Genomic DNA, 25,428 nt, shown 5'->3' on the forward strand with positions numbered 1-25,428 from the left:
TTTAATGAACATTACAAAAATTGGATTTGAAAATCACCCGCCCCCTCACACAAACCTCCCACCCACATCCCATGTGGGCTTCCCCACCCGTTTGCTAAGGAGTAAGGCAAAAAAGTAGTCTCTTGAAATAGCAATTCACATCAATTAATAATCACCATGTCATGTATAAATATTACGAAAATCTGGGCTGTTGCTACAGTGAGGTTTGTCCTCCCCATGTTGTGTCAGCAGCCAGCAGAGCCAGGACTTTTTTCCTCCAGCATGACATGGGTCAGACATTCCAGTCACCCGCCCACCTCCCTCCCCCCCTCCCCAAAAAAAAAAAACAACAACATCAACCAAAAACCTAAAGAGGCATTCCCACAGTGGGATGGGATGCTTCAACTTCACACTGTTTAATTACCACCTGCTGTCAGAAACAGAAGAACAGGCCAAAGGTGAAACATAATGGTGGACTGTTTTGATTCCAGTTCAAAATGAGCCAACTCCTCGAGTCCAAAAAGAAAATGCTTATGGCTCCGGTTCATGGAGATCGGAATGAACAGAGGGGGACCCAAAACGCGAAGGGACTGTGTGGTTATTCACTTTCACATCTGTGCAGTTGAGAGTGGGGGCCGGACTTGAGTCGAGGCAGGCAGACAAAAGGAGTGGCACAGACTCAAACAGAGGGAGAGGGGAGATGTGTGGCAAGAAGAGGAGGACAACAAGGAAAGGCAGAGAGAACAATGCAAACGGTTTCATGAAATCTTATCCAAAGCTACAAAATGTTCTTTTTCATAAAAGCAGTTAAAACTCTATAAAATCAAGTCTTTTTTTTTTTTTTTTTTTTTTCGGTCACAAATTAAATTAAAACCAGAACAAATGTACTGTAAAAACATTCATTATTACAAGGCCATTTTGAGTTGGGTGTTAGTGTACAGTGTGTGATTTACAGTGCTTGTATAACCACTGGCAGCCATTTAAAACAAACAACCCCCTGATTATTATTGTTATTATTATCATCATTATCTGTCTCCTTCTGCAGAAAGCAGTATGCACTTTGTATTACTACTTTTTTTTTTTTTTTTTTTTTTTTTTTTTTTTTAAAGTGCCACATATGCTGGCCCTGTGCTTCAACCACCTGTGAAGGCTTACTGCCACTGCTAAATGAGGGTGCCAGATGTAGGACAATGAAACAAACACATTGGAGCCTAAGACAGACTCTGAACCTGTGACTGGTGAGTGCAATTCTGTGTTGACAGCATGTACGTAAGTCTCTCAAGTTCTACGAGTCCAACATGTCTTGGAAATAAAAAAAAATTAAAATTAAAAAAAAGAGAAGATAAGCAAACAGGAAATTGCCCCTGATTGGCTCACAATTACCCCCTGTGGCACAATGGTAATTTCCTGTAAACATTTCTCCAAATGTTTATAAAAACACCCTTCGCATTTAAAACACAAAAATATATAGAAATTTATTTTTACATGGACATATATATATATATTTATATATATATTACTAAAGGCCTTAAAATATTTTCCGTTCTGCTCCTTGAAAGTCACAGTTCCCTTCAGTGGATATTCAGCCTTAGACAGATCTGGAAGAACACAGAGACATTTTAGAAACAAAAATATTTATTAACATTTATTATTATGTAATTTTGACGTGTGTGGCCTCTATTTGCTTACTATGCCAGGTCCTAGTACCAGGTTTTATTCCTGCTTTTTCTCGCTCCGTTCTCTCTTAGGCACCAGCACCTTACGGAGGTATGGCATGATTAAAAAGGCTACAAGGAAGAATACGTGACCGCAGAAATAGATGGAAGAATAGACCTGAAAAACAAACGTGAAAAAACACATCATAATCCATATGTACAAATTCTCTCTACACCTGTCCTTCAGTTTCTTGTCCCTCACGAAGCCTAGTGTATAAATACCAGCCACTTTCCTTCTGCCACTGTCCAAATCATCTGCGCAGTCCACTAAACAAATCATTCCAGTTCCTGAAAACCAGCTTTTTATCTGCAGTCTACTTTTTAAGACTGCGGTCTTGTTGCCGACCGTTCCTTGTAAACCTCCTTTAAGGCTGAAAAGACAGACCGCAGCTTTGTGTGCAGTCCCGTCATTCTTTTCAATGGACCACTTCACTGACACAGCGGGGAGTCCTGACGCAGAGGACTCTGGATGGCTTCACTCAACTTGCTGCTGCAACATAATGTGGCATCAGGAAAGTGCTGCGTTGGCCAATCAAATGCCTGCGCTTCAATTGGAAGTTCACGGTAGATGACTTAAAGGACTTCAATGCACGTCATAGTGTCATAAATCTTAAGGTTGCAAATAGTAACTGCATCATTTCAATCATTGTGAAAAAAAATAATAATAATTCATGAGTCCTACAGGGTGTTTGTGTCATCATGCATGGACAAGTATGATGTTTTAAATAATAAAAAATAAAAAAATAACATAATAAGAGAGAAAAATTCAAATTGCTGCTTGCATGTTGCAAACGGGACCCTGGACTGCATTTCATCCTCCCACCGGTGAGGTTCCTGGGGTTGTGAGTTACCTTGAGCCATTTGTCATAAGTGAAGAGGCAGAATGGCACCAGAGGATAGCCCATGAAGAGCCAGTGGAGGAACTGCTGGACGACATAGATGAGGGGGGTAGAGTGCGCTGTTGGCCAGCTTCGACAGCAAGGGACTATCCCTCACCAGTGCCAGGGCCTGTGGCACAATCACACACATATGCCATTAATTATTACCATAACGGCGGCAGAAGAATGGTCAACTGATCGATGATAAACTGATTCCATGTTGTGAATGTAGCCGATATTCAATTACAAGTACATTCAGCAGTGAGGTGCATTTGATCCATAGTGTTGTCATTTAATGACACGAGACAGAACTTTGTTAAAAATTCAACAAAGTTTATATGATGCAGACAAAGAACAAGGGAGCATTTGACAAAGAAGCATTATACAATAAATTAAAAAAAACAACAACAGATTAACCACCCAGAGCTTCTTGCACATGATTATGAAGTTATCATCTTTGCATTTTGCCGTGCGACTGAAGTATACCTGTCTCTCCACAGTGATGATGAAGAACTCCATGGAGAAGCACAGGATGTATCCGGAGTGAAGGCCGTGCCAAATCGTCAAAAAGAACAGCGTGGTCACATGAGACAACGTCTTGTTCCCCAGGAACTTCAACCGCTTGAACACATGTCTTAAAGAACAACACAAAAAAATAAAACCTGGATGAGGCAGTCAGAAATACTTCAGACATCAGCTACCACAGTGGGTAGCACTCATTTACCGGCAAGTTGTTGTTGCATAGCAACAGAGTTATATTAAAACATTTCAACAACTTTACATCCACGGCAATAGTATTCAATGTAATGGCAACCCAGACTGCAGTGCTAGAGTATTTCTAAGCAAGTGCACACATTATGTTTTCAATCCCCAAACCAGAGTTTGTTTTTCCCCAACTCGGGGAGTTAGGCCGGAGATGTACTTGCTTCAAAGTATACTTTGCCGTGCGCCTGATGACTGCCTCGCGTATCCTGCACGTCCTCAGAAATTAACACTACGTGTATGCAAGATGCAATGTGCACATGACCAGTAAGGGGGCAGTATGGGGGCAGTATGGGGGGCAGTATGCAGGATGTGATGGTCAGGGACCTGCAAAATGATGGAAACAGGTCTGAAACAGTTATGTCTGTTCCCATGGAGTGCTTTGTCACCCAGTGATCTCAGAATCAGCAAAGTAGGGATGTTTATTGCTTACATCAGGTTAATCAGGATGTTCTGACAATATCCTTGTTTCTCTGGTGTGCCTTCTAGTGGAGCCCTCCAGTAACACAGAGTACACAGGCGAGTATGTGAGCAATGAAGATCACGATGAGAAGAAGTTGTGAACGCGAATGCGTGGTTCAAAAGCAAGAATATCTCTGGCCTTAGAGCCACCGGCTGTTTAAGGTGATGAATCAGCTGCTGAACCAGCTGCTGATATTCATGTACAGTTGTGCATGGAAATGCACTTTAATTTGCATTTTCTTTTTGGCAGATTTTCCAGATAGAAACTTGATTTAGGATGACGGTGTGTGGCCACTCCGTCAATACCTGTTCACACGTCACTTTGCATGTACATGTCGGTGTGAAGCATACTGAACCTTTCACCAATTATCTTATTGCTGCTGTAGCGAAAAAATGTCCCCTCGGGGATTAATAAAGTAACTACCTAACCTAACCTTGAATTCACACTGGTCTCTGACTTACTGTAAGCTCAATGATTTTAAATGTACAAAAAAAATGTGTTTCATAATTCTATCGAGCCCTTATTCCACCAAGATAAAGACTTAACAAACACAATATCAATTCAACGTAGCATTACCTGATCCAGTGCAACTGAACCCATTTATTATTAAAGTGCGGAAATATGTGCCGAGAGTTATAATTCAGAAGTGGTGTAGATGTGACTATAAATACACTTTTCCTTAGTTAAACAATGACAGCACCAAAGTGTCAAGTCTGTATTGCGTCTTTAAAAGGCCTGAAAGCTCTCCATCAAGCAGTTACACAGTATAATCTCACCCATAAATTCAGTCCTAATTTATTGTATTAGTTACATTTCTACATCCTTGCATCTTTCATTTCCATTAAGGAACCAATTCCCGCTCCACCTTTCTCTGCTCTCTGCATCTGAAGCAGTTTTAAGGAGTAGACAGTGAAAGTAAGCCCAGGTCGTTAATGAAGTCAGCTGAAATAGACCATGTAATAAACTGTATGTTCAGTAAATTGCTTTGCTCACTCTGGTCGTCGTCAAATAGTCACACGTTCAAAGAATTTCATGCTTGACGCTTCTTCTGGAAAACTGTCTATAATTGTCTATAATTGCAAACTTTTAAACCCTCCCAGGACGTCCACTTCCTCTTAGTGATGGCTCTTCTGGTGTTAAAACAAACTGGAGATAACGAGGCCCTGGCATGTGATCTCAGGCTATTCCTTTTTTTGTGAAGGATTGTCCCGTTAGATTGAACGGTTATCCCTCTCTACCTAACTGTTACCATCAAAGTAAATATTTAACTTTTTACAACACGGCTTTCGATACAGGCGAGCGAGCGGCAGAGATTTCAGACTCGACACTGACCTGGCAACCCAGGCGTTCGTGTTGATGTTGAAAGAAGAAATGGTTCCTCCAAAGAGTGGCGTCGTTTCAAAGAGCCACACCTTCATATTGGCACAGGCATCCCATTGGGGCTTACCATCCACTACTCCGTTGTAACCTAGTCCTGATAATATACATACACCCTCCTGGGACACACAAAAGACACACATAAGATCACACAATGAAGCACAAGAACCTGATAAACTGGGACTGTACCTGTTAATTTGAGGTGATCAGGGTGTGCCTTAAAAATTCACGAATGAGTTTACGCATAAGTATGAAGGAGTGGGGCTTTACTGGTAAAGCTCATCTACAGCAAGTGTTCAGCTTGTACCGAATGTAAATAGTTTCATACACAGTACATGAAGCTTATTTTAGAGACCAAATTAGAAGCTTTAAGCTGTTTGCAAACATATTCACGCACCTATTTTGCAAGAGGCTACTTACCGCTATAACCCAACAGCTGACATATTTATATAAAATGACTTTGGCCCAGACCAGGATAAACACACAGCGATACCAGAACGGCTGAGCCTGTGGAAAGATACATTTTAGTCATTAAAAAAATATTCTTTGCCTCGTCTATATAATTACTTGTAATCACGTTGTTGTTCTCACCTCATACTCATCCGTCAAATAGTAGTTGTCTGTGTAATAAGGACTGAATATTGCATATATCACCAGGCAGACAAAACCCAGAGCAAACCTCTTCATAGCCGGTACAACACTAAGAGAAAGAAATGAAAAGAGAGGGGTGAAAGTGTATTTTTTTAAAGACGGGAAACAATAAAGATCGTCTTCCAGCTCGTTTTTCTTCTCAGCGCTCTTTTTACCTGTTGGGAGGCTTTCCAGGGCAGTCGGTAAGCTCCCCCGCCACCAGCCTCTGGTAGCTGCGCAGTGTAAACTGGGGACCCACCAGGAAGCCTCCATAGAAGTAGGAGAAGCCGCACACCTCAAGCAGCGAGGGAACCGATGGCACCGCCGAATTCTTCTGCTCCGAACTCAGTTGGGACTGGGATTGAAGGATACAGGGAGAAAAAGAGCGAGGAATAACAGGTGGAAGTGATTTTTCATTTTAGCAAAAAAAAAATCTAGACTGAACATGACTGTTCTAAACTCCCATTAACTGACTGGGCTCTTTTGGTGTACCAAAGCGTGACCCTCAGCATTCATCTGAGTGATAACATCAATGATAGGAGTAGATTTAAAGGTGTTTACACAAATATAAGAAATAGAAACCGAATGAAAAGCACAGCAAAAATTCTAAATTAAGATTAAAATAAAATTAACTCAACAAAGTGGGCAATTAACATCCGTCACAGATGTCCTAACCCAAATTACAGCTATTAAACTGAGTGAAGAAACGAGATTAAGTCAAAGCGCTCAACAGACAAGCCGATTGTTATAAAATGAGCATTAAAAGACTGGTAAAGTGCAGTCAGGGCCACAACAACACCTTAATGAGGATAACATTTTGCTGCATTGTTTATGCTGTTTTAGCGAACAAAGAGTGCCTGAGCTGACTAGAGCTACATATAAAAGGAGAGACGGCATAGCAGAGGGTCAGAGCAGCTCCACACCAGCAACAAGGCTCTATTGTTATGTTGCTTTGGGTCGCTGCTCGTCCTGTTGGCAGTACTTTTAGTGGGTTTAGTTTCACACCAATTTACTTGTTTAATAGGAAGATCTGCTTCCAGCTACCCTGACACTTCTTTTAAACTTGCCTGGAGGTGTCCAATTACCTTCTTATCAGTTGCTGTTGTTTGTTTCAGAGTAAAGCATTGTACTGGGTAATTGTGTGGTGGTGTCTGTTTGGGTCAAAAAACAAAAATCCCTTGTTCTCCCACACGTGTTTGAATATATGCGCTGAAATTATAAATATAATTATTGATTAGTTCATAGACTGAAAATTAACTGCCATGTCTTTTTTCCAAAGTACAAAATGCCAAAAAAAAACTCTAAATTTTCTGACATACAAAGTTCGACACTTTTCTTTTTTTTTTCTTTGATAGTGAACTTAATGTTTTTAGGTTTTGGCACAAAACAAAACATCTGGCATGCACTGTATGTCACTTGTATTTGGGAAATTGTAAACAGTCCTTCTGACTACTTTCCTCCAACCAATTAACTGACTAATTGGGAATGTAATTGTGACTTGATGAGAATAGATAATGATAATGAAAATAATCTTAAAACACAGCCCTGCAGGTGTCTAATATCATTTCTCTTCTTCTTTCTTAGTTTGAGCCATCATTGTGTCGAGGCAAAACATTTACATTTATGTCAATCAGTCTCTACAGGATTTTGTAGAGTATATTTGATGGTTGCAATTATAAATTTGCAATTTAGCAGTTGAATTTTTTGATTTTTTTTTTTTCATTAAAGTTGCCAGAAAGAAAAAAAAAAGTCTTTTTTTTTAAACCATCACCAAATTAAAAAATGGTTTACCAAAACAGATTGTGACTAATGTAGAATTCATGGGCAACATTATCTGTAAAAAATGTGTGCTTTAAATTCTTTACTAATAACATTAATTCAACACATACTGTATGCAAAAAATGTACAATTGTTTACAAGTGAAAGGCTGAATAAAACTCATTTAATTTAACACATGCCTAACTCATTATAAAGACCATATTTTCTAAAAAACCCATCACTTCGAGGTTTTCTTTTTGTTTTGTTTTTTTCCAGGTAAACTGCTATGTGGTTCGTTTTAATGATGAGAGAAGAGGCTGAAGAGACTTGCGGACTGTATAGGAGAAGTTATGTTTGTTTATGTAACATGTTTTGTTCGGAAAGTCTTACTTTGTGTTGAAATAGCTTCAGCTGAGCTTGTAGTTCTTCAAGTTTATTTATTGTTTGTCAAGAGACTGGCTGAATTATTGTTATTGTGACAACATTTCCGGGAGGGACTGATTATGTGATTCAGTACCAGTTTCTTCTTCCTCATCTACTTGTTGGTGATGAAAACCAGAATGAAAAACAAAACCGATCAGTTACATGGGCTACTAAAGAACATTGATAGACAGACAACATCAATGTATTGACCAGTGATCAAACATGCAAAAGCAAGAGAGATCATCCAACTCACTGGTTCCTTCCCGCCGTCATAGTAATCAAATGACAAACCTGTAATCAGAAAATGCAACTGGTGTCAGAGACTATGTTAAGCCTACTGATGCTGTCGTGATGATTTGAATAAACATCTAAAACACAACATGCAGACCAGTTTATCAGTGGGTTAATCATTCACTGGGGAACAGTGGGAGGTCACTACAACATCAACCGGAAGATATCAAATCAAACACAATGACAAAACATCTTTTGTACGGAACAACTGGGTTTTGCCGAGCAGAGGAGAGCAAACTCACCAACAAGTTTAAGCGTGAGGACACAATGAGGCATCGTCCATTTGATGTCATACTCCTCTGTCGCGGTGTAGTAATAGCCTGCCAGCAGGTATACCTGCAGGAAGATGGTGGGAGAAAGAAAAAGAAAAAAATTAAACAAACAAGTAGAAGACATAAGCAGCTGTTTATTACAGTTTAGGGTGACAGAAAGAAGGAAAGAAAAGTTGCCAAAAGAATTCACAGGAAATGTGCTGTAAAACAAAACAAAAAAACTGGAGACAAAACATTTCTATCTAAAAACCTGGTTTCATTACCATTTTTCTCAAAATACAATTATTAAATGCAAAAATAGCAGCTCCAACCTTAATGAATGGGACAAACAGTTACAAGGCAATTAAGGTAGATCACAGAATGCAGATGCAGAGGTTGGATATAAGACTGTGCAGATAAATGGGTTGGCAGCACCGGAGCTACTGCAATAAAAGTTTGACAATAGAATAAAAAAAAGGGGGGAGCTACTGCTATAAATCACAACAAAAAGGTAAGAAAAGAGGAAAGACAAAGAAAGACGGAGGAAACCTCACCATTTGAAAGGTAAAGCTGCTCAGGACAGTTGTTACCGTCCTCCCCATGAGCCTCAGCATCAGGAACTGGACAAGGATGCATACTACGGAGTGACAGATCTGAGGGCCTTGGGAAAGACATGGACATGGTGGGGGAGAGAGATGGACGATGGTGAGTGCAGTCAAGTGTGACCTGCAGGACTGGACATGCCAACAGCATTTTTTTTGGCAAAGACGAAGAAGAGGACAACAAGGGAACGACACGACATACATCCGACTTGAAATGAGCTTTCCAGGAGAAAAGATAAAGCAACAGACCTGCTGTAAAATCCAAATGCAGCCACAACAGAATAAAGAAAAGGAGAAAGACGTCAATGTTGGCAGTTTGTGTTGATAACTGGGACTCGATTCTGGACTTCGTGGCCCAGAGTTGCGGTGCGTCTAACTGACACACACGCGAGTACCGACTTCATCCAACCTCTGATTGGTTAAGTCCCCGACTTGGCTTCAGGATTGTTTGTATTTCGTTTGTCTCAAGTAGACACTTGAGAAATGCAGCAATGCACAACCAAACGAAAGGACGAAGTAAACATGGATGTAAACAATGCAACATTTTTTAAAGACAAAAAAAAACAAAAAACAAAACAGCAGTCAACATGTTAGTCACACCCACACAGAAATAGATTTTAGTGTGTCACAGCAAAGTCAAACAAAACCGTTCTGTGTTTACAAGAATACTCATCGGTGGTGACACATCTAGACTTAGATTTAAAACTGAGGTATATTGGAACACAACTACAGATAAATAATGCCTGTATGAAGCTGAATAACATCTCCGAAGTCTTGCCACCCCCATCACGTGCCCTCTTCATCTCACCAAAGTTGAACGTTGCTAGCGCCAGTCCAGAGAACGTGTGGAACAAGTGGATAACTGTGGCAGACTCGGAGAACAAGAAGCGCCGGTAGACCAGAGCACAGGGGTATCCTGCAGGAGACATGGAGAGAAGCAAATTACTGGCTGATATTTCTATGATTTTAATATCTGAAATCAAAATAAGCTGTGCGATACATCTATCCTAATTATTAGGTGATTCTGCACAGCTTAACTGTAAAATTCACTCGTGTTACAAGACCAAAACAAACACACAAAAAAACTCAGCTGACTCGGTGGTGTTGCCAAAGTATTATTTATATTATTTCTGTGTGCCATAGATCTCCATTGTTCTAGCAGTCTTGAAAACACATCAGTCAGTCACACTGTTGGGTTGACATGTTTCTTTTTTTTTTTTTTACAAATAAAAGGGTTCCTGCGGTTTCACGAGTCAACCCGTATAGGACTTACGATTCATTAAGGCGATATATTGGGATCATTGAATGTAAGTTTAGGGAAACTCATAGTGTAAACCTTCGCAGTGACCTCGTACACTATTTCCTGTCTCAGTTGACGTTGCTACATCGGAGTGGATTACAACAGAGATAACTAGTAGTGAGGCGTTTAAACACAACACAAATCTTAGCACTTAAACAATTAAATAAAAATCAATACAGTCTTACAAAACACAATATCACGATAATCAAGTGTGTCAATATTTTCTTACACCCTTACTATTAACTACTACTATTGCCACTGGTATCTTAAAACGCTGCTGAAAATGAGCTATGTGCTAATGTTTGCGTAATGTTGGTTTGCAGAAGTCTACTGTTACAAAAAAAAAAAAAATAAACTCCATATTTGATGGATTCAAAGTAACCAAGAGGAACAGAGGGCTTTGAGGCCGAGTGCTGCAGATAGGGTTGGAAAGTCAGAAAGCAGTCAGACAGATAAGTACATTGTTTGATTTTTCATGGGATTTGCGAACCTTAGACAATAAACGTCAGCCTTATGCTATTAAAAAAAAATTTAAAAAAATAAATAAATAAAATGTTGCATTCCAATAAATCAGGTGCAAAGCCGCTGTATGTCTAATCATCCGGTTCACTTGGACGCAGGGTCTCGCAAGCTTCTTGTGAAAGAAGAAACTACCAGCAGCATTAAAAGAAGAACAAATGGAGTTACCATGGTCATTTAAAAAAAAAAAAAAAAAAAAAAAAAAAAAAAAAAAAAATTAAAAGTGAAAATATATCTGAAAAATCCCAGTGTTATATTATTTAGCGCCTCCTCCAAAGCAGGCAGCTGACAGAGATCATATAAGACGAAGAAACGCTGATAAAGGTTCTGTTGTAAAGTGAGGCAGTTGCTATATGATTACAATATTATGCAACCGGTATTAAGCAACACTGGAACAGGAAGTATGGAACTGGCTGACTGAAGGGTTTCATGCATGAACCAACCAAAGTCTGAAAGGTCACATTCACTCTGTTGCATTGTTGAGCGAAAAATAGATGTGTGTGCGAGAGCAAGGTTCAAAGAGGACAACATGGAGGGCAGCTCCCCCTCCCCTCCCCTCGCCACACACTCCACCCACCCACCCACCCACACACACACACACACACACTCCACCCACACCCACCCACACACACACAATGTCTATCTTTGTGAGGACCCTCATTCACATACAGCATTCCTACTCCTGAAGCTTGACCGTTTACGAACACAACTTAAACTCCAAAACCAGGTCCCAAAACAACCTTTTGGAGGTCTGGCAGAAAGTGAGGAACAAGCCAATGAGTTTGCACTTTAACAAGGTCTGACACACCATCTGGTCCTCACTAAAATACAGTGGTGGAAGAAGTAAACGGGTCCATAATTGAGTACAAGTACTAATACCACACTGACAAAATACTCCACTAAAAGTTCAAATCCAGCATTCAAAACCTGGTTAATATCAACTACTTTAAATATCAAAAGTAAGAGGGCACACCGTGCAGTAAATGTGAGTATTAGATTATTATATATTGTGTTTTTGGAACAATATTATTGCTACATTAATGGGAATTTCACAGTTATAGTTTTTAGTTGATTTTATGTAACTACTTTATGTACTCTTGGTTAGTTTAATGTACAGCCATGCATCATATACTATAAAAACCATCGTAGGTGTCCAGTGAGAACCTCGTATCTCTGAGTAGAAGTACAACGCTGCATAAAATGGAAATTAAATTAAAAGCACCTCAGACTTTTACCAAAGTACTGTACTTAAATAAATGTAGTTACTTTCCACCACTGCACAAAAAAAAAAATAGCCTCACGAGTCCACACTCCCACTGCACAGTCCTCAACTAATGCTGTGTGTTATTGCCCATAATAAACCAGCTGGTCTGAAGTTAAATCAAACTTGTGCCCTTTAGGAAGAAGTCACAGTGGATTTCGTCCTGGTCCCAGCACCAGTCTGTCTCCCCTCTGCTCAGCTTTGTGGGAAATGAGTTGGGGGACACGTTTTGGCAGCTTGTGCTCATTCTTGTCGAAGCTTCACCCCTCCCTCCCCCCCCCCCCCAAACAACATTGGACCCATTATTTCCACCACTAGCCCCAGTCACAAAACAATCATGCGAACCCTGCAGCCCATTAATAATGCCATTAAAGTGTAGGAGGGCATATTTAGGTTGTCTGCATTTTGTAACAGCCTGGCTTGCTCACTTTACCCAACAATTAGTACATGAATTTAGCCCAGTTATGTTAGCCACCATTGCTTGAGGTTTAGCAGGAACTACTTGACTGTTTTTCAGGGTGGGACCCATTCATATAAAAGCTTCCCGGTGAGTGGTTTGTATAGATAATGATTTAGCTCCCAGCAGCTGGTTTGCAGCCTGTGGCTCACAGTTAGTACCTGACTGAGCGTTATGTTAGCCGACAGCCACACAGAGCAGTGGGGAGCGCTCAAACCTGTCACCGGGACGGGGGGGGTAGTTCCCTCCAGCTGCCACAACAACCCGTAACTGATTCACGACGCGAAACTCACCGATTAAAATTGATAAAATGAGTCGAACCGCTGGCTCCGGGGAACCTAAGGACTCAGACAGTTTCTCCAGCAAGGGAGCCGCCATCTTTCTTGTGGGCGGAAACGTCTCCTCGCGACGATTCAGTGAACTCTAGTGACTCTCGGCAGACATCCACGCGCGCGCACACACACACACACACACGCGCGCGAGCGCGAGCGCTCCAGTTTTTAAAGGCCCGGCGCGGTTCCTCCTCCTCCTCCTACAAACCCCTCCTCCCTCCCCCTTGCCTTTATCGAGCCTTTTCACCTCACCTTTTTTTTTATTTTATTTTTTTATTTGAAGTATAATCACTCAAAGTTGGACCAGTGAGCTGACAGGTGGGCTCCCCCGCTGCATGTATGGTAGCAAACCTGTTTACTAAAGTGCCTCAGACATTACAAAAATTAATTCCGACTACTCAAACCAGACGACATGATGGTGTAAGCTTGCCCCCGCGTGGCAACCGGCCGAAACAACACTAATATTGTATATAATATATATAGATATATATATACTGTACTGTATATACTGTGCATTTCATATTTTATATTTATATTTTTTACTGCTATTTTACTGCTATTTTATTGCTTTTCTATTGTTCTATTATTATCTTATTGCTTCTGTATGCTGCTGTAGCGAAACAAATTCCCCTCGGGGATTAATAAAGTAACAACCTAACCTAACCTAATAAAGGTATAGTTTAAAGAAATATCAAAAATAATCTGCTTTATAATAATATCCGTGTTACTCAAAATTAATTTGCTATTTAATGGATCCTATTCTCAAAGGTGTGATGCAGGTTTTTTTTCGAGGGTAACTGAACCTGGCAAGAGAAAATATATTTTGTATGCAGCCCTTCAACTCAAAAGAGACAGTATCACCATCCAATGTGTAAAGGTTTGTTTCAAATATACATTGGGAAAAAAAGTACAGATCTTATCTTCAAGATACTTCATTATAAACAAACTTCAAGATGTCTGCTTTAAACTTGTCCATCAAAACATTATTTTCAAAATAAGAAAGGGAAATGGTGTTAATATTGCTCTTTCTGCAGACTTTACAGTGAAACAGCCAAACACTTGTTTTGGAGCTACCGCTATTTTGGGGGGGAAATAATTTGCTCAACATATTCATTGTAACTGACTTTTCATTAAAGATGGGCTGTTTGGTTTTTTACCATCTCAGAAGATCAGAACAATAACATTACTACATTATCCAAAATTTCACACCAACAACAACAACAACAGTAAACTTATTGCCCTTTAAGCCTTTATTCAGGGTTTAAGATTTATTTTTTTAAATAGTACATCACATGAACACCTCGGCACACTACTGGAGATCAATTGAGGAAGGTCTTTCCAAGTTTGTTATTACTTTCCACATCATTGGGGGGCTTCTCGTTATGAGAAACCTTCTAGACAAATATCTAAAGAGCAAATTTTCCTAACTCGAACCTGTGTCTCGTCAGTACTAGTACACCAGATATATACCCTGTGGTTATGGTGTCGTGTTGTACCTACCAAGCATGACGACAATAAATAAAAAACAAAATAAAACAATAAAGAATAGATAAGGAAATAAGATAACTATCAACAAATACCCGTTGGTATTCAGCTATATGATTGGGATAAAATACACTTCTACCGCAGTGCATGCCGGATATGCAAAGTAAAACAAACCAATGGCGTGACTATCTTCCAATCAGAACGTCGTGTACTCGATCGTCACGAAGGGGGCGGGCTCGTGTAGTTTCAGCCAATCACACGGCGTTTCGTCATGGTTGGTGCCTTTCAGCCTCTAAACTAGTGCACACAGTCGATTTTAACCAGAGGTGTAGCAGTATTGCAGTGTTTGTTGTTGGCATTGCAGTGAAAGAACTGAATGTTTATAGTTTATAGGTAATAAAGCTGAAGTGTTACTCGCCCAAAAAAAAAATCAACAAATACTAACAATAATTCTTAGATTAATGAATAAAGATTGACTATATTTCCATGTAAGCGCACCACATGCAGTCCTTTTTTGTTAATATATTTGTTGGAAAGTGTTTTGAGCTAGAATTGTGCTACTGGTAATGTTGATCATATCCGAGGACCAAAAAACATTCATGCAATTGAAGCACCAAGTTAGACATTTTAAAACTCAGTTGACAGAAACATCTTAGCTACAAAAGATTTGTTTTGTTTGTGTCATTTTCAATGAAACCACAAATCGGTGTTGAAATCTCGATCTGAAACAGTTATAGAGAGACTGAAGCACCAGCTGGCAGGAGGCCACTTTAGACACTTTCAGGGTCATTTTTCCACACCAGACACGTCACATTTGTTTTTTAAGTATTGGCTAATCCTATCAATAATGTAAAATGGAGATCCCAATGATATTTATTACAAGTGCCTAATACTTGACTGTAAAGAAAGTATAGTTGTGCTTAAATATCTTGACTTAACAATTACATTTTGACTGGGAAAAGTGGAACTCAAGACTGTTAACAAAAACGTAGATTTGTTGAAGTCGGAGGGATCCTGTGAGTTTGTCCCATTGTTCCTTTATTAGTCCCAGACACAAGATATTACAACCGCAAGGTGACAAAAGTTACCAATAAACAGTAGAGTGTGAGTGGATCACTTAATACCATCAGGTCGCGTCGAGTACGGGAAAGTTAGGTGCAAATGGAACAAACTGAATGTTTGACAGCCTAAAACTTTACTGTGATGCCTTAGCTAGTATTAAAACATATACATGAATTAAACAAAAGCAACAAAGTGGTGTTTACATGAAAATACGCAATGTATAAGAACATAAACGGACAGTGAGTCAATGCTGACCACAGCATGTAAAGCAAAAAAAAAAAAAATTTAACATTTTATTTTAACAGGTGCCATTAGTTTTTAAGACACCAAATAATGATTGTTTATCTTAATATTATTTTCTTTCTTGCAATAATATGAGGATTGTAAATATTTTAGAATAATGCACTTTTAAGATTTGAGCATCTGGACTGTGCAGATGTGTCTTTTGTCCCTTGTTTGTATGTTGATTTTCGAGATCAGATATCAATGAATCAGTGCTACATTTAGTTTTGAACTCTGTTCTTTCGCAGCATGTCATAATTATGAGGTTTGGGTTATATAAAGACATAAATATTCCATTACGCAGCCAAGTTATAAAACAAATAAATTTGATTTTTATATCAGGTCTTCGGATTCTGTACATTTTCAGAACTGGCTCGCTGATTGGCTCACGGACCTACCGTTAAAATTCCACATTCAAATGAACACGTGTCACAGGTAATTACATGAATGCCCAACGCATGTGTCACTTATGGTGCCTGCTATGAACATTCGAACAACTGCTAGGCATTCTGGGAAGAACCGTTACTATCCCGACGCTACAATAAGCTGTGCCCCTCGAAAGGTATGATAACAGTTCAGGGGGATTTTAAACAAACATTTGGAGGAAATCAGATCGTTTCTTTGAGATCAAGATCTGTTTAAAAAAAAAAAGAGGTCTGAGTAAATATATATTCATCACCTGTCAGTTATTTTTTTTTTACAGGATGCCATTTTAATATCTCGTCTTGTATCAGGCCCTTTCTGGGAATTGTTGCGAAACAATGACCAAGACTAGTAATGTTGATTTGTTGTTGTTGTTTTAATGTTTGATTGTTTTCCGTTGTAAGACCACAGTACATGGTTGTCTCAGGGTCCTCTCCAAAAGGTTAATATCCCGTTTAATCCATGAGAGAAGAAAGTTTCACACGCGGCACTTGAATGCAGCATGATATTTTTGCTCTTCCCCTTCCTCAAAAGTGAAGACGCGTTCACGGGGCGTGCCGTTGTAAACCAATTGCGCTGAGGGAAAGGAGGGGTTTTATTTTTCATGTTCATAAATACCCAAACTTCTCTCCTGCATCCGCTCTCCTGCCCCAGAATAGAAGGATCCCGGTGTGCTTTGGCGCCGTTTTAATATTTCGCAAATCGCCGCAAAAAAAACAAAAAAAAAGGAAAACCCGCAAACATGAGCAGGAAATTTTTCGTTGGTGGAAACTGGAAGATGAACGGCGACAAGAAAAGCCTCGGGGACCTGATCCAGACCATGAACGGAGCCAAGGTGGACCCCAATGTCGGTAAGTGGATGTTCGCACATTTAATGCCCTTTGGACGTTTTCGACACCTGTTTTTTTTTTTAGGACATTGAACCGTTTGTCATCGTTATCGTTTCCATCCACGGAAAAATGACCCGTTTGCTCGACATATCGGTGACACCATCAGCATCACAAACCTCCATCCCCTTTTATTTTACATCTAAATAAAGTTATAGTCAGTGTGATCTTTTTTTTTTATTATTCCTCCGGTTTTGACCGAGTTAACTCGTAACCCCGAGGAAGACAAGAAATGCAAGGAAAAGATGGCTCTTTCAGTCGGTGGTGGGTGTGCGTTTGCGGCGGCACGTAGTCCAACAGGCAGGTCCTACAGCTGCTGTGGAAGAGCGCGGTGCATTCAGGTCAGGCTGGTCGTTCGTAGTGTCGCCCGTCTTTCATCAGCCTGACAATGCTGAGTTGTTGAACAAAAAGACAGTCAGGGACATTTTAAACAACACAAACGGTTGAAGAAAACACGGTTGCTTTTGTTTTTTTTATTGGTTCATGTGTGAAATTGTTTTTTAGGGTTTTTTTTTTTTTAGATGTTTTCCAACGTGACCTGAATGCAGCAATAGACATCTGCCCCGTTGCTGTCAAACTAGACAGAGGCAGCAGCTGCCGTTTCATTAAGATTCTTCTATTCTCTCTTCTTTTTTTTTCTTTCTTTCTCCTCCCTCAGTGTATGATAGTCTGAACCCACTGAGGGAGATGTCTCTCGGCCTTATTTCGCTGTCATCAGGCCAGTCAGTGTTATGCAACTGCAATGGGCCTGATCCGTTCAGGAGCAAACCGTCACTCAGTTCTGACTCGTTGGACCTTGCTCTGATCACGAATCCGCCCCCTTACAGCCTTAGTTTGAAACTGAAGCAGGCTTCTCCAAACCCCGGCCTCTCTGTACTCAAAGTTCAGACTTGATTTTCTTCACGTTGCAAATTTAAACTCTGGTTCTTTTACTTGGCCCTTTGAACTCCTGACTGGTGTCCGACCTCTGCAGAATGCAGCCATGTAGAAGGCGACCTTTTGGAGCCTGAACTCAGACCTTTACTGCAGAGAGGCCTGGCTGTAGCTGGGTATACATGACCTTTACCAAACCAATAATAAAGGTCGTGTTTAATATAGACTCCAGTCACCCCAAAGATTCAGTTACATTGTGAATGTCAGTGTCTTGACTTTACTGTACTTGACCTGTGCAGACTGTTTTGCTGATGGCAAACTTTTTAGTTTCTTAAGAAAAGTGTATAGTTTTCTAGTGTGTGTGTGTTGCTGAGCCTTTTAACAGAATCTGAAAATGTGTGTTAAGACCTGTTGGTCAGTCTATGAATGATGGCATAGTACAGTCATGTGTTTTTAGTTTTGATCATGTCCTGCCCTTAAATTTGCAGTTGAATTATCAATTTAGAGTCATAAAGGGCCAACTGGGGTCCCTCACTCACAGCTCCAAAACTTTCGCCTCCCCCTCCAGATCAGGTCATCAACTACACTACCAGTATTCAACTCTCTCGTGAAATGTATCTTCTCTGTCATTTCCAGATTAGACCTTCATTTTATTTCTTGAGCATTATGTAGTGTTCATGTATTTTTCTTTTGTGTTGTTTTTGCTTCATATCGCTTTTCATTTCTTTTTCTTTTGTTTTGTTGCCTATTTTTGCTTTAATGGCTCTTGGGTGTTGTGCAGCACTTTGGGCAACTTTTGTTGCTTTTAAATGTGTTATAGAAATAAAAATGACTTGACTTAATATTCTCAAAGATTTTAATACAAAATTAATGTCTCTTAAGTCTCTCTCTTTTGCAAAATGAAGTGACACAATGGTGATTGAGTCTGCAGCCCACTGATGAAAGCCCTTATTAGCAGTGTTACAAATTGAGTGTCAGTGCCGAAATTCCCAGGAAAAAAAATCACAAGCGCCATCCAGTTATTGCCACCCAGCAGCGGTTGTTCTGCCTATAGAGATGTATATGCATATGTATGTATATATGTCTATGGTTCTGCCAGAAATGGTGGGCGGAGCTAATGCAACAGGAAAAGAAGCAGCGATTTGAAATGGAGAATGAATAACTCTTCCTGTTTACTGTGACATTTACATCATAAAAGTGTATTCTACTTGTAATATATGGACTAAACCTAACCCTTATTTTCTTTCTGTTGGTTAACAGAGGTGGTGTGCGGCGCTCCACCAATCTACCTGGACTTCACCAGGTCCAAGCTGGACGCCAAGTTCGGCGTGGCAGCTCAAAACTGCTACAAAGTCGCCAAGGGTGCCTTCACTGGGGAGATCAGGTGCGTCACGTGTCAATCATCTTATTCTGTTTATCACGCTATCAAATTAAGATTAATTTGTGTTCACTGTGTGAATCTTCTCTGCTTTCAGCCCTGCGATGATCAAGGACTGTGGTGTGAACTGGGTGATCCTGGGACATTCTGAGAGGCGCCACGTCTTCGGAGAGAATGACGAGGTAACTGGATGTCTTTTATCTTTATTCATTCATTTTGCACAAACAAATGGTAGGAATCAAATCCCTTAAAGTGAGTAACATGGACAAAACCCAAATCACTGTCTTCTGTGTTGTTAGCTGATTGGTCAGAAGACTGCTCATGCTCTGGAGAACGGTCTCGGTGTGATCGCCTGTATCGGTGAGAAGCTGGACGAGAGGGAGGGAGGTATCACCGAGAAGGTTGTCTTTGCTCAGACCAAGGTCATCGCAGGTACGCAGCTCGCTACACTTCTTCCATAGAGTTTTTTTTTCATGTGCACAGGGAGGGAGTCTAAATGTTGCAATACACATTTCAGGGGAGTTTTATGCAAGAAAACGTGCAAAATACAAAGTAGAGTCTTATCACGCGTCTCTTTTACAGACAATGTAAAGGACTGGAGCAAGGTCGTGCTTGCTTATGAGCCTGTGTGGGCCATTGGCACCGGCAAGACTGCCTCCCCACAGCAGGTAAATATTAGGAATATTTCCCTTATTGCGATTATAATGAGCACAGTCTCCACCATAATAACTGTTCCCTGTGTGATATCTCAGGCTCAGGAAGTTCACGACAAGCTGAGGGTGTGGCTGAAGACCAACGTGTCTGAGGCTGTCGCCAACTCAGTGAGGATCATCTATGGAGGTCAGTTTGTCGTTGGTGTAGTTGTTTTCTTTTGATTCTTGCATCTATCTCTTCTCATAATCGTGGCTCTTCTCCTCAGGTTCTGTGACTGGTGCTACCTGCAAAGAACTCGCCTCCCAGAAGGACGTTGACGGTTTCCTCGTGGGCGGAGCCTCTCTCAAGCCAGAGTTTATCGAGATCATTAATGCAAAGGCATAAAAAAAACGCCCAGGCAGCTGCGGATTTGACCAGGTCAGAGGCCAGCTCCATTCAGACGATCCAGTTCCATCACCCATTACTCTCAGCACTTAATGCTCTTCCCTGCTTTTTTTTTTCAAAGTATTTGTGTAATGATGTCATTCCCTCCCTTTCCTTTATTTTTTTGGGATATACTATACTGAAGAAAAGGGACAGGCTGACACATGCACTGCACTGCACTGATAAAGAGTTAAGTCCACTGAGAAACTAGTCTGTGTGCATACTAACTTCCACACCAAGTGCTCGAGTTGTAAAGACTGACAGTTACACCTTGAGGTGGACGGGCAGTCCACGCCTTTACTTGAAAAGTTTGCGAACTTTTTTTGTGTAAACAGTGTCACAGCTCATGTCAATCAAATGTATTTTTACCGGTGTGTCTCTTTTTTGTGTAATTATGATGTTCTGTGGCTTTTACCTCCTCTAGACGTGCATGATCCGCTCTCTCGATGGTTGTTTTGCCAAGAGGAAAGTGTCCATTACATGTTCATTACATGGCCGATGGGTGTGAGGGTAGGAAGGCTGTAAGGAAACATTATAATAAACAGTTTAGAGACCGTTTCAGTGTGTTGTCTCTTGTTTTTCTTTTGACCTGATCATATGTATACCTTCCAGTGAAAACCTTAAGTATGATGATATTCCTTAAATTGTCTAGAATAACTACTTGTATGTATGTGTATATCTATATATAGATGTATACACACACACACACACATATATATATAGATAGAGAGAGAGAGATCTAAATGTGTGTGTGTATATCTACATATTTATAAATAATCTACTCTTCAGACTGCTATGTGTTCATACACAGATAGTTGTACTCCCAGCGGTATTCTCTGGATGATGGAGAGAGAGAATCTTATTACAGAAGTGAACTCCTGTTAAGACAATGCCATGCAGAGAAGCTGCTATTTTTATCCCGGCGCAGAACTCAAACACAAACAGCAATGCAAGATTTATGAATCAGGGGAAAATTGTAGATTTGCCAACTACGAGTTTACATAGAAAGATTGTTAAAACACACACACACACGTCTATATTTGTAAGGACCCTCATTAACATATAGCATTTTTTTTTTTGTGCTTTTTTAGTCAAGACATCCATCTTGTTTGCTGTAATGAAGCTTCAGTAAAATTCCCTCAGTGAGGGCTCTTTAAGAAGTTGGTTTTGGACACAGTTTTTATACTTCTCAAATATAAACACACACAACAGATGCGCTGTACAGGACTCACTGCATAGGAGGCAAAGATATATCTCTCCAAAGATGCCCTAACTGTTGATCACAAAATTGTAACTGTTTTCAGTTGGCTTGCAGACCAGGTATACGGTGCAAACACATGTAAGGTGTCTAAATTACAGTGTGTTTAGTGGTTGTAAGTTTGTATGTAGTCTTCAACCGGATTTCTGCATTTTCATGTAAACTAATTTAACTTTTATTTATAGTGGATTGGGTGATCTTTTGCAGTACAGGACAGGAACAGGCAATAATATGAATCCAGGCAGTAGATATAATGGTCTTGAGGTGACGGCCATGAAAAAGTGTTTTTGAATTTATTAAAATTCAGTAGCAGTCCAGTGGTCTCTAAACCAGATCTGTCTCAGGGTTCATGAGGGTTCACTGGTGGAGGTTTGATTCAACCTTTCCTTTTGGATTTGCTGCAATCTGCATGCCTGTCTTCAGTAAACTTTAGGGTTTAACCAAATATTTGCTTCTCCCCTGTCTTTGTCCATCTTACATTCTCACTGTGTTGAAGCAACCACAGGACTGAACTAGTACAACTGTAGGTATGTACGAGTGGAATATAATACAATTATAACAGGGCTTTTAAAAATGTGAATGTATTATTCCTTTTCTGATATAAATGGGAACATAATACAAAGTTTATTGCACATAGTTTTGAACATAAAACAGCACACACTGGATAGAAAAATGCAGGAGCCATTACAGTTTTTAATTTTGCTCGTGTGGTTCATATTTCCAGCAAGTAATTAATACAATTTTAACAAAGGATTTCATTAGAAGTGCAAATGGTTGCCAGATATTATAAAATATAGTGTACTACCCTCTTTAAAGTAGTATTTTATACGGCGCAACCCCTTAATGATAAAACCTGTGTTACCTTAGTTTTCATTAAATTATTCCATTGCTCCATTTATTTTGTCCACTGCTGGAGAGGAGGAGCGCCACCTTTACCCTCCGGTCCTGTAGGGGGCGGAGGTGCCTCGTTTTGAACGTTTTGCGTGTCTCTGTCTCATGTCCGTGTTTACAAGCGAAGCGTGACGTTTAAGGACCCGCAAGAATACGTCTCCAATCGCAACTAAAACACATTAGTTTTCTGTATAAACGTCAAAATGCAGTCATTGAGAGTTTTTCTCAACGAGACACTGACTGCAGCGGCTGAGGAGATATTCGGAGCTGTAGAAAAGACAATAGTCGAATACAAAGAGGAGCTTTGTCGTTCAAAAGATTTGGAAATCAGCCGTCTCAGGATGCAGCTCAAGATTCTCAAGTCAGGTTGGTTTGAATGAAATGCTCCTTGTAGCCAAACCTCGTTCAGATTTGGGCTGCGTGTTAGTTTAACTGCATGACTGTGATGTTATTCTTTGTCTTTTACTTAGAACCAAGATATGTTGGAGCCCAGCTGCTGCAGCACACCCACCACCACAACCATCCTCCTCCTCCTCCTCCTCCTCCTCAGCAGCAGGAGCACCATCAGTCAGCCTCTGCAGTGGATGCTCCTGATCCCCTGGATGCTCCTGATCCCCTGGATGCCCCTGATCCCCTGGATGCTCCCAAGCCCCTGGATGCCCCTGAGCCCCAGCACTGCGAGGAGGACGAGGGCAGCAGCATGGAGCAGGAGCTTCCCGAGCCCTCACGGGTCAAGAAGGAGCACGAGAAGAGCCATAGGGACTTCTGGATGGGTCATGATGCAGAGCAGCTCGAAGCTCTTGAATCAGACATTAAGGACTTCATGTCATCTCCTTCCAGTCTGAAAGACAGTCTGCAGGACCACACTTTACCTTTCCACCCTTACTACAACGGCGACGAGAGCAGAGACAAACCCTACAGCTGCTCTGTTTGTGAAAAGCGTTTCAGTAACTGCTCCCACCTGGCAGCTCACATCAGGACACACACAGGAGAGAGACCGTACAGATGTGAACTATGCAGGAAGACTTTCATCACAACGAGTGCTCTGAACAGACACCAGACGATCCACACCGAGGGGAAACCCTTCGTGTGTAATTTTTGTGGCAAATCCTTTAAATGGATGGAGTCTCTTGGCAGACACGTGAGAAGTGTGCACAAGAGGGAGAATGACTCCACAGAGGGATGTAAAAATTACACTGATGTCCAATAGGCTAGTTATGTTGTGATTTTATGTTCGTCATATATGATTTTATTGTAAAAACACACAATAAGTGTGAAGAAGGAATGTAATAGTGTTATATGTTTAGTCGTGAATTTTGTTGGTTGATGTGCATGGACCTCAAAAAGCCTTGTTTACAAAAAGCTGCAGTAAACAATTTGCAAATTAAATGTAAGAACTTTTTTACAAGAAAACTACGGTACATTTATTCCTTCAAAATAAAATACAAATTCTCTTAACAGTTATTCTGCTTTGTGCTGTTGGAATATTAGAAAAAAGAAGTTGCACTACACTCCAGTAGGTGGCAGTCACACCTTTTCATTCATAATTTCACATCAATCTCAGCAAGTAACATTACACATTTGAAATATGAGGGAGGTCCAGTCACACATAATAATAATATCTTCACCTGAAATGCAGGAGAAGCATCAGCAGGAGAAGTACTTGGATCTTTTGAAGTATTAACTAAATACTTAAGTAAAGTACAAAAGTAAATCTATTTATTTTACAGAATGGCCCAGAATCATATATATTATTATGGATTACAACTATGTTTGCATGCAGGTACAAGTTCAGGCTGAGGGCGGCACAGTGGTGTGAACCTTGGCCGGGGCCTGTGTTGAGTTTGAATGCTCTCCTTGTGCCTGTGTGGGTTCTCTCCGGGTACTCCGGCTTCCTCCCAACGTCCAAAGACATGCATGTCAGGTTAAGTGGTGATTCTGAAAAATTGCCAGAGAGCGTGAATGGTCTTTGTTCCTGTCTGTCTCTTTGTGTTGGCCCTGTGATGGAGTGGTGACCTTGCCTTTGCCCAAAGTGAGCCTGTTCAGAATAAAGATACATAAAAAGATAATGGATGGATAGATGAAAGTTTAGGCTGGAAAGTACCATCAATTGTAGCTGCCATAAGTGAGTGAAGTAAAAATAGTGTCATATTTACTTCCAATGGAGAGAGAATATATCGTATAAACAGTGTGAAGTACAATAAAAGGTATGTTATGTAAAGTGAACGTGCCTCAGAACTGTACTTAAGTGAAATATTTGAGTAAATGTCACTTTCCACCACTCAGATGTTAAAGAAATCCCAGTTTAAATGCTAAGCAGACATGCAGAATACAACCACTGACCCTTTAAATTAAGATTTTAATTTACAATTGAATATCTGAATTCCCATCTGAGAAAAATTCATTTTCTATATGTAAGTGAGGAAATAACTGAGTAAAGCTTATCCTTTACTCCCTGTTGATTCCAATTTAAGTTGTGTTTTCAGATATATCGGACAAATAATCTTATTTTACTTTGTCTGACACTCTCAGGTTTCTACATCTGGTTCTTACAATTTTTAAAGCTACTTGATGTCTACATTGCGTGAAATGTTATACAGAAAGACTGTGTCATCTAATGGAAATAATCATATATAAATGTTTTTCAACGCTTTTGAGAAAACCGTGCTTTTTTTTTTTATTGATTTATTGTCTGAAACACAAATAATAACAGCAATATATCAGATAAATGTCTGATAAAATTCTCCTCAAAAGAGGTGTAAAACCAAATTATACATCACTTGTTATGCATATTTGACAAATCCCTGTATTAGG

At 40.2% G+C, this 25,428-nt stretch overlaps 3 protein-coding genes and 1 non-coding gene across 4 annotated transcripts; 2 read left to right on the top strand and 2 right to left on the bottom strand.

Moving 5' to 3' along the window:
• Positions 1-3: 3 nt before the first annotated feature.
• Positions 4-13,044, bottom strand: lpcat3 (lysophosphatidylcholine acyltransferase 3). Its single transcript, XM_069142463.1, is given in 14 exon segments — positions 4-1,577; positions 1,669-1,812; positions 2,546-2,641; positions 2,643-2,702; positions 3,059-3,206; positions 5,130-5,293; positions 5,595-5,681; positions 5,766-5,874; positions 5,981-6,159; positions 8,239-8,276; positions 8,519-8,612; positions 9,082-9,188; positions 9,938-10,045; positions 12,960-13,044. Coding segments are annotated over 13 exon segments (1,395 nt in total). The 3' UTR covers positions 4-1,577; positions 1,669-1,692.
• Positions 13,045-14,366: 1,322 nt separating this feature from the next.
• Positions 14,367-14,421, bottom strand: LOC138194607 (U7 small nuclear RNA). The gene has a single exon (XR_011177937.1). It is a non-coding gene; the product is annotated as a U7 small nuclear RNA (small nuclear RNA).
• A 2,458-nt stretch (positions 14,422-16,879) lies between these two features.
• Positions 16,880-21,023, top strand: tpi1b (triosephosphate isomerase 1b). Its single transcript, XM_069142464.1, has 7 exons — positions 16,880-17,101; positions 19,271-19,394; positions 19,486-19,570; positions 19,688-19,820; positions 19,971-20,056; positions 20,141-20,228; positions 20,308-21,023. Exons 1-7 carry the CDS (start codon positions 16,993-16,995, stop codon positions 20,424-20,426), a joined length of 744 nt encoding a protein of 247 aa, XP_068998565.1. The 5' UTR covers positions 16,880-16,992; the 3' UTR covers positions 20,427-21,023.
• A 1,729-nt stretch (positions 21,024-22,752) lies between these two features.
• On the top strand, positions 22,753-24,324 carry LOC138191986 (adult enhancer factor 1-like). Its single transcript, XM_069139110.1, has 2 exons — positions 22,753-22,980; positions 23,085-24,324. The coding sequence occupies exons 1-2, from the start codon at positions 22,818-22,820 to the stop codon at positions 23,822-23,824; spliced, it is 903 nt and encodes a 300-aa protein (XP_068995211.1). The 5' UTR covers positions 22,753-22,817; the 3' UTR covers positions 23,825-24,324.
• The last annotated feature ends 1,104 nt before the right edge of the window (positions 24,325-25,428 follow it).

This window comes from Embiotoca jacksoni, unplaced genomic scaffold (genome assembly GCF_022577435.1).
Source record: "Embiotoca jacksoni isolate LCO1_2020_lvr unplaced genomic scaffold, fEmbJac1.0.p SCAF_11, whole genome shotgun sequence".
NCBI lineage: Eukaryota > Metazoa > Chordata > Actinopteri > Embiotocidae > Embiotoca > Embiotoca jacksoni.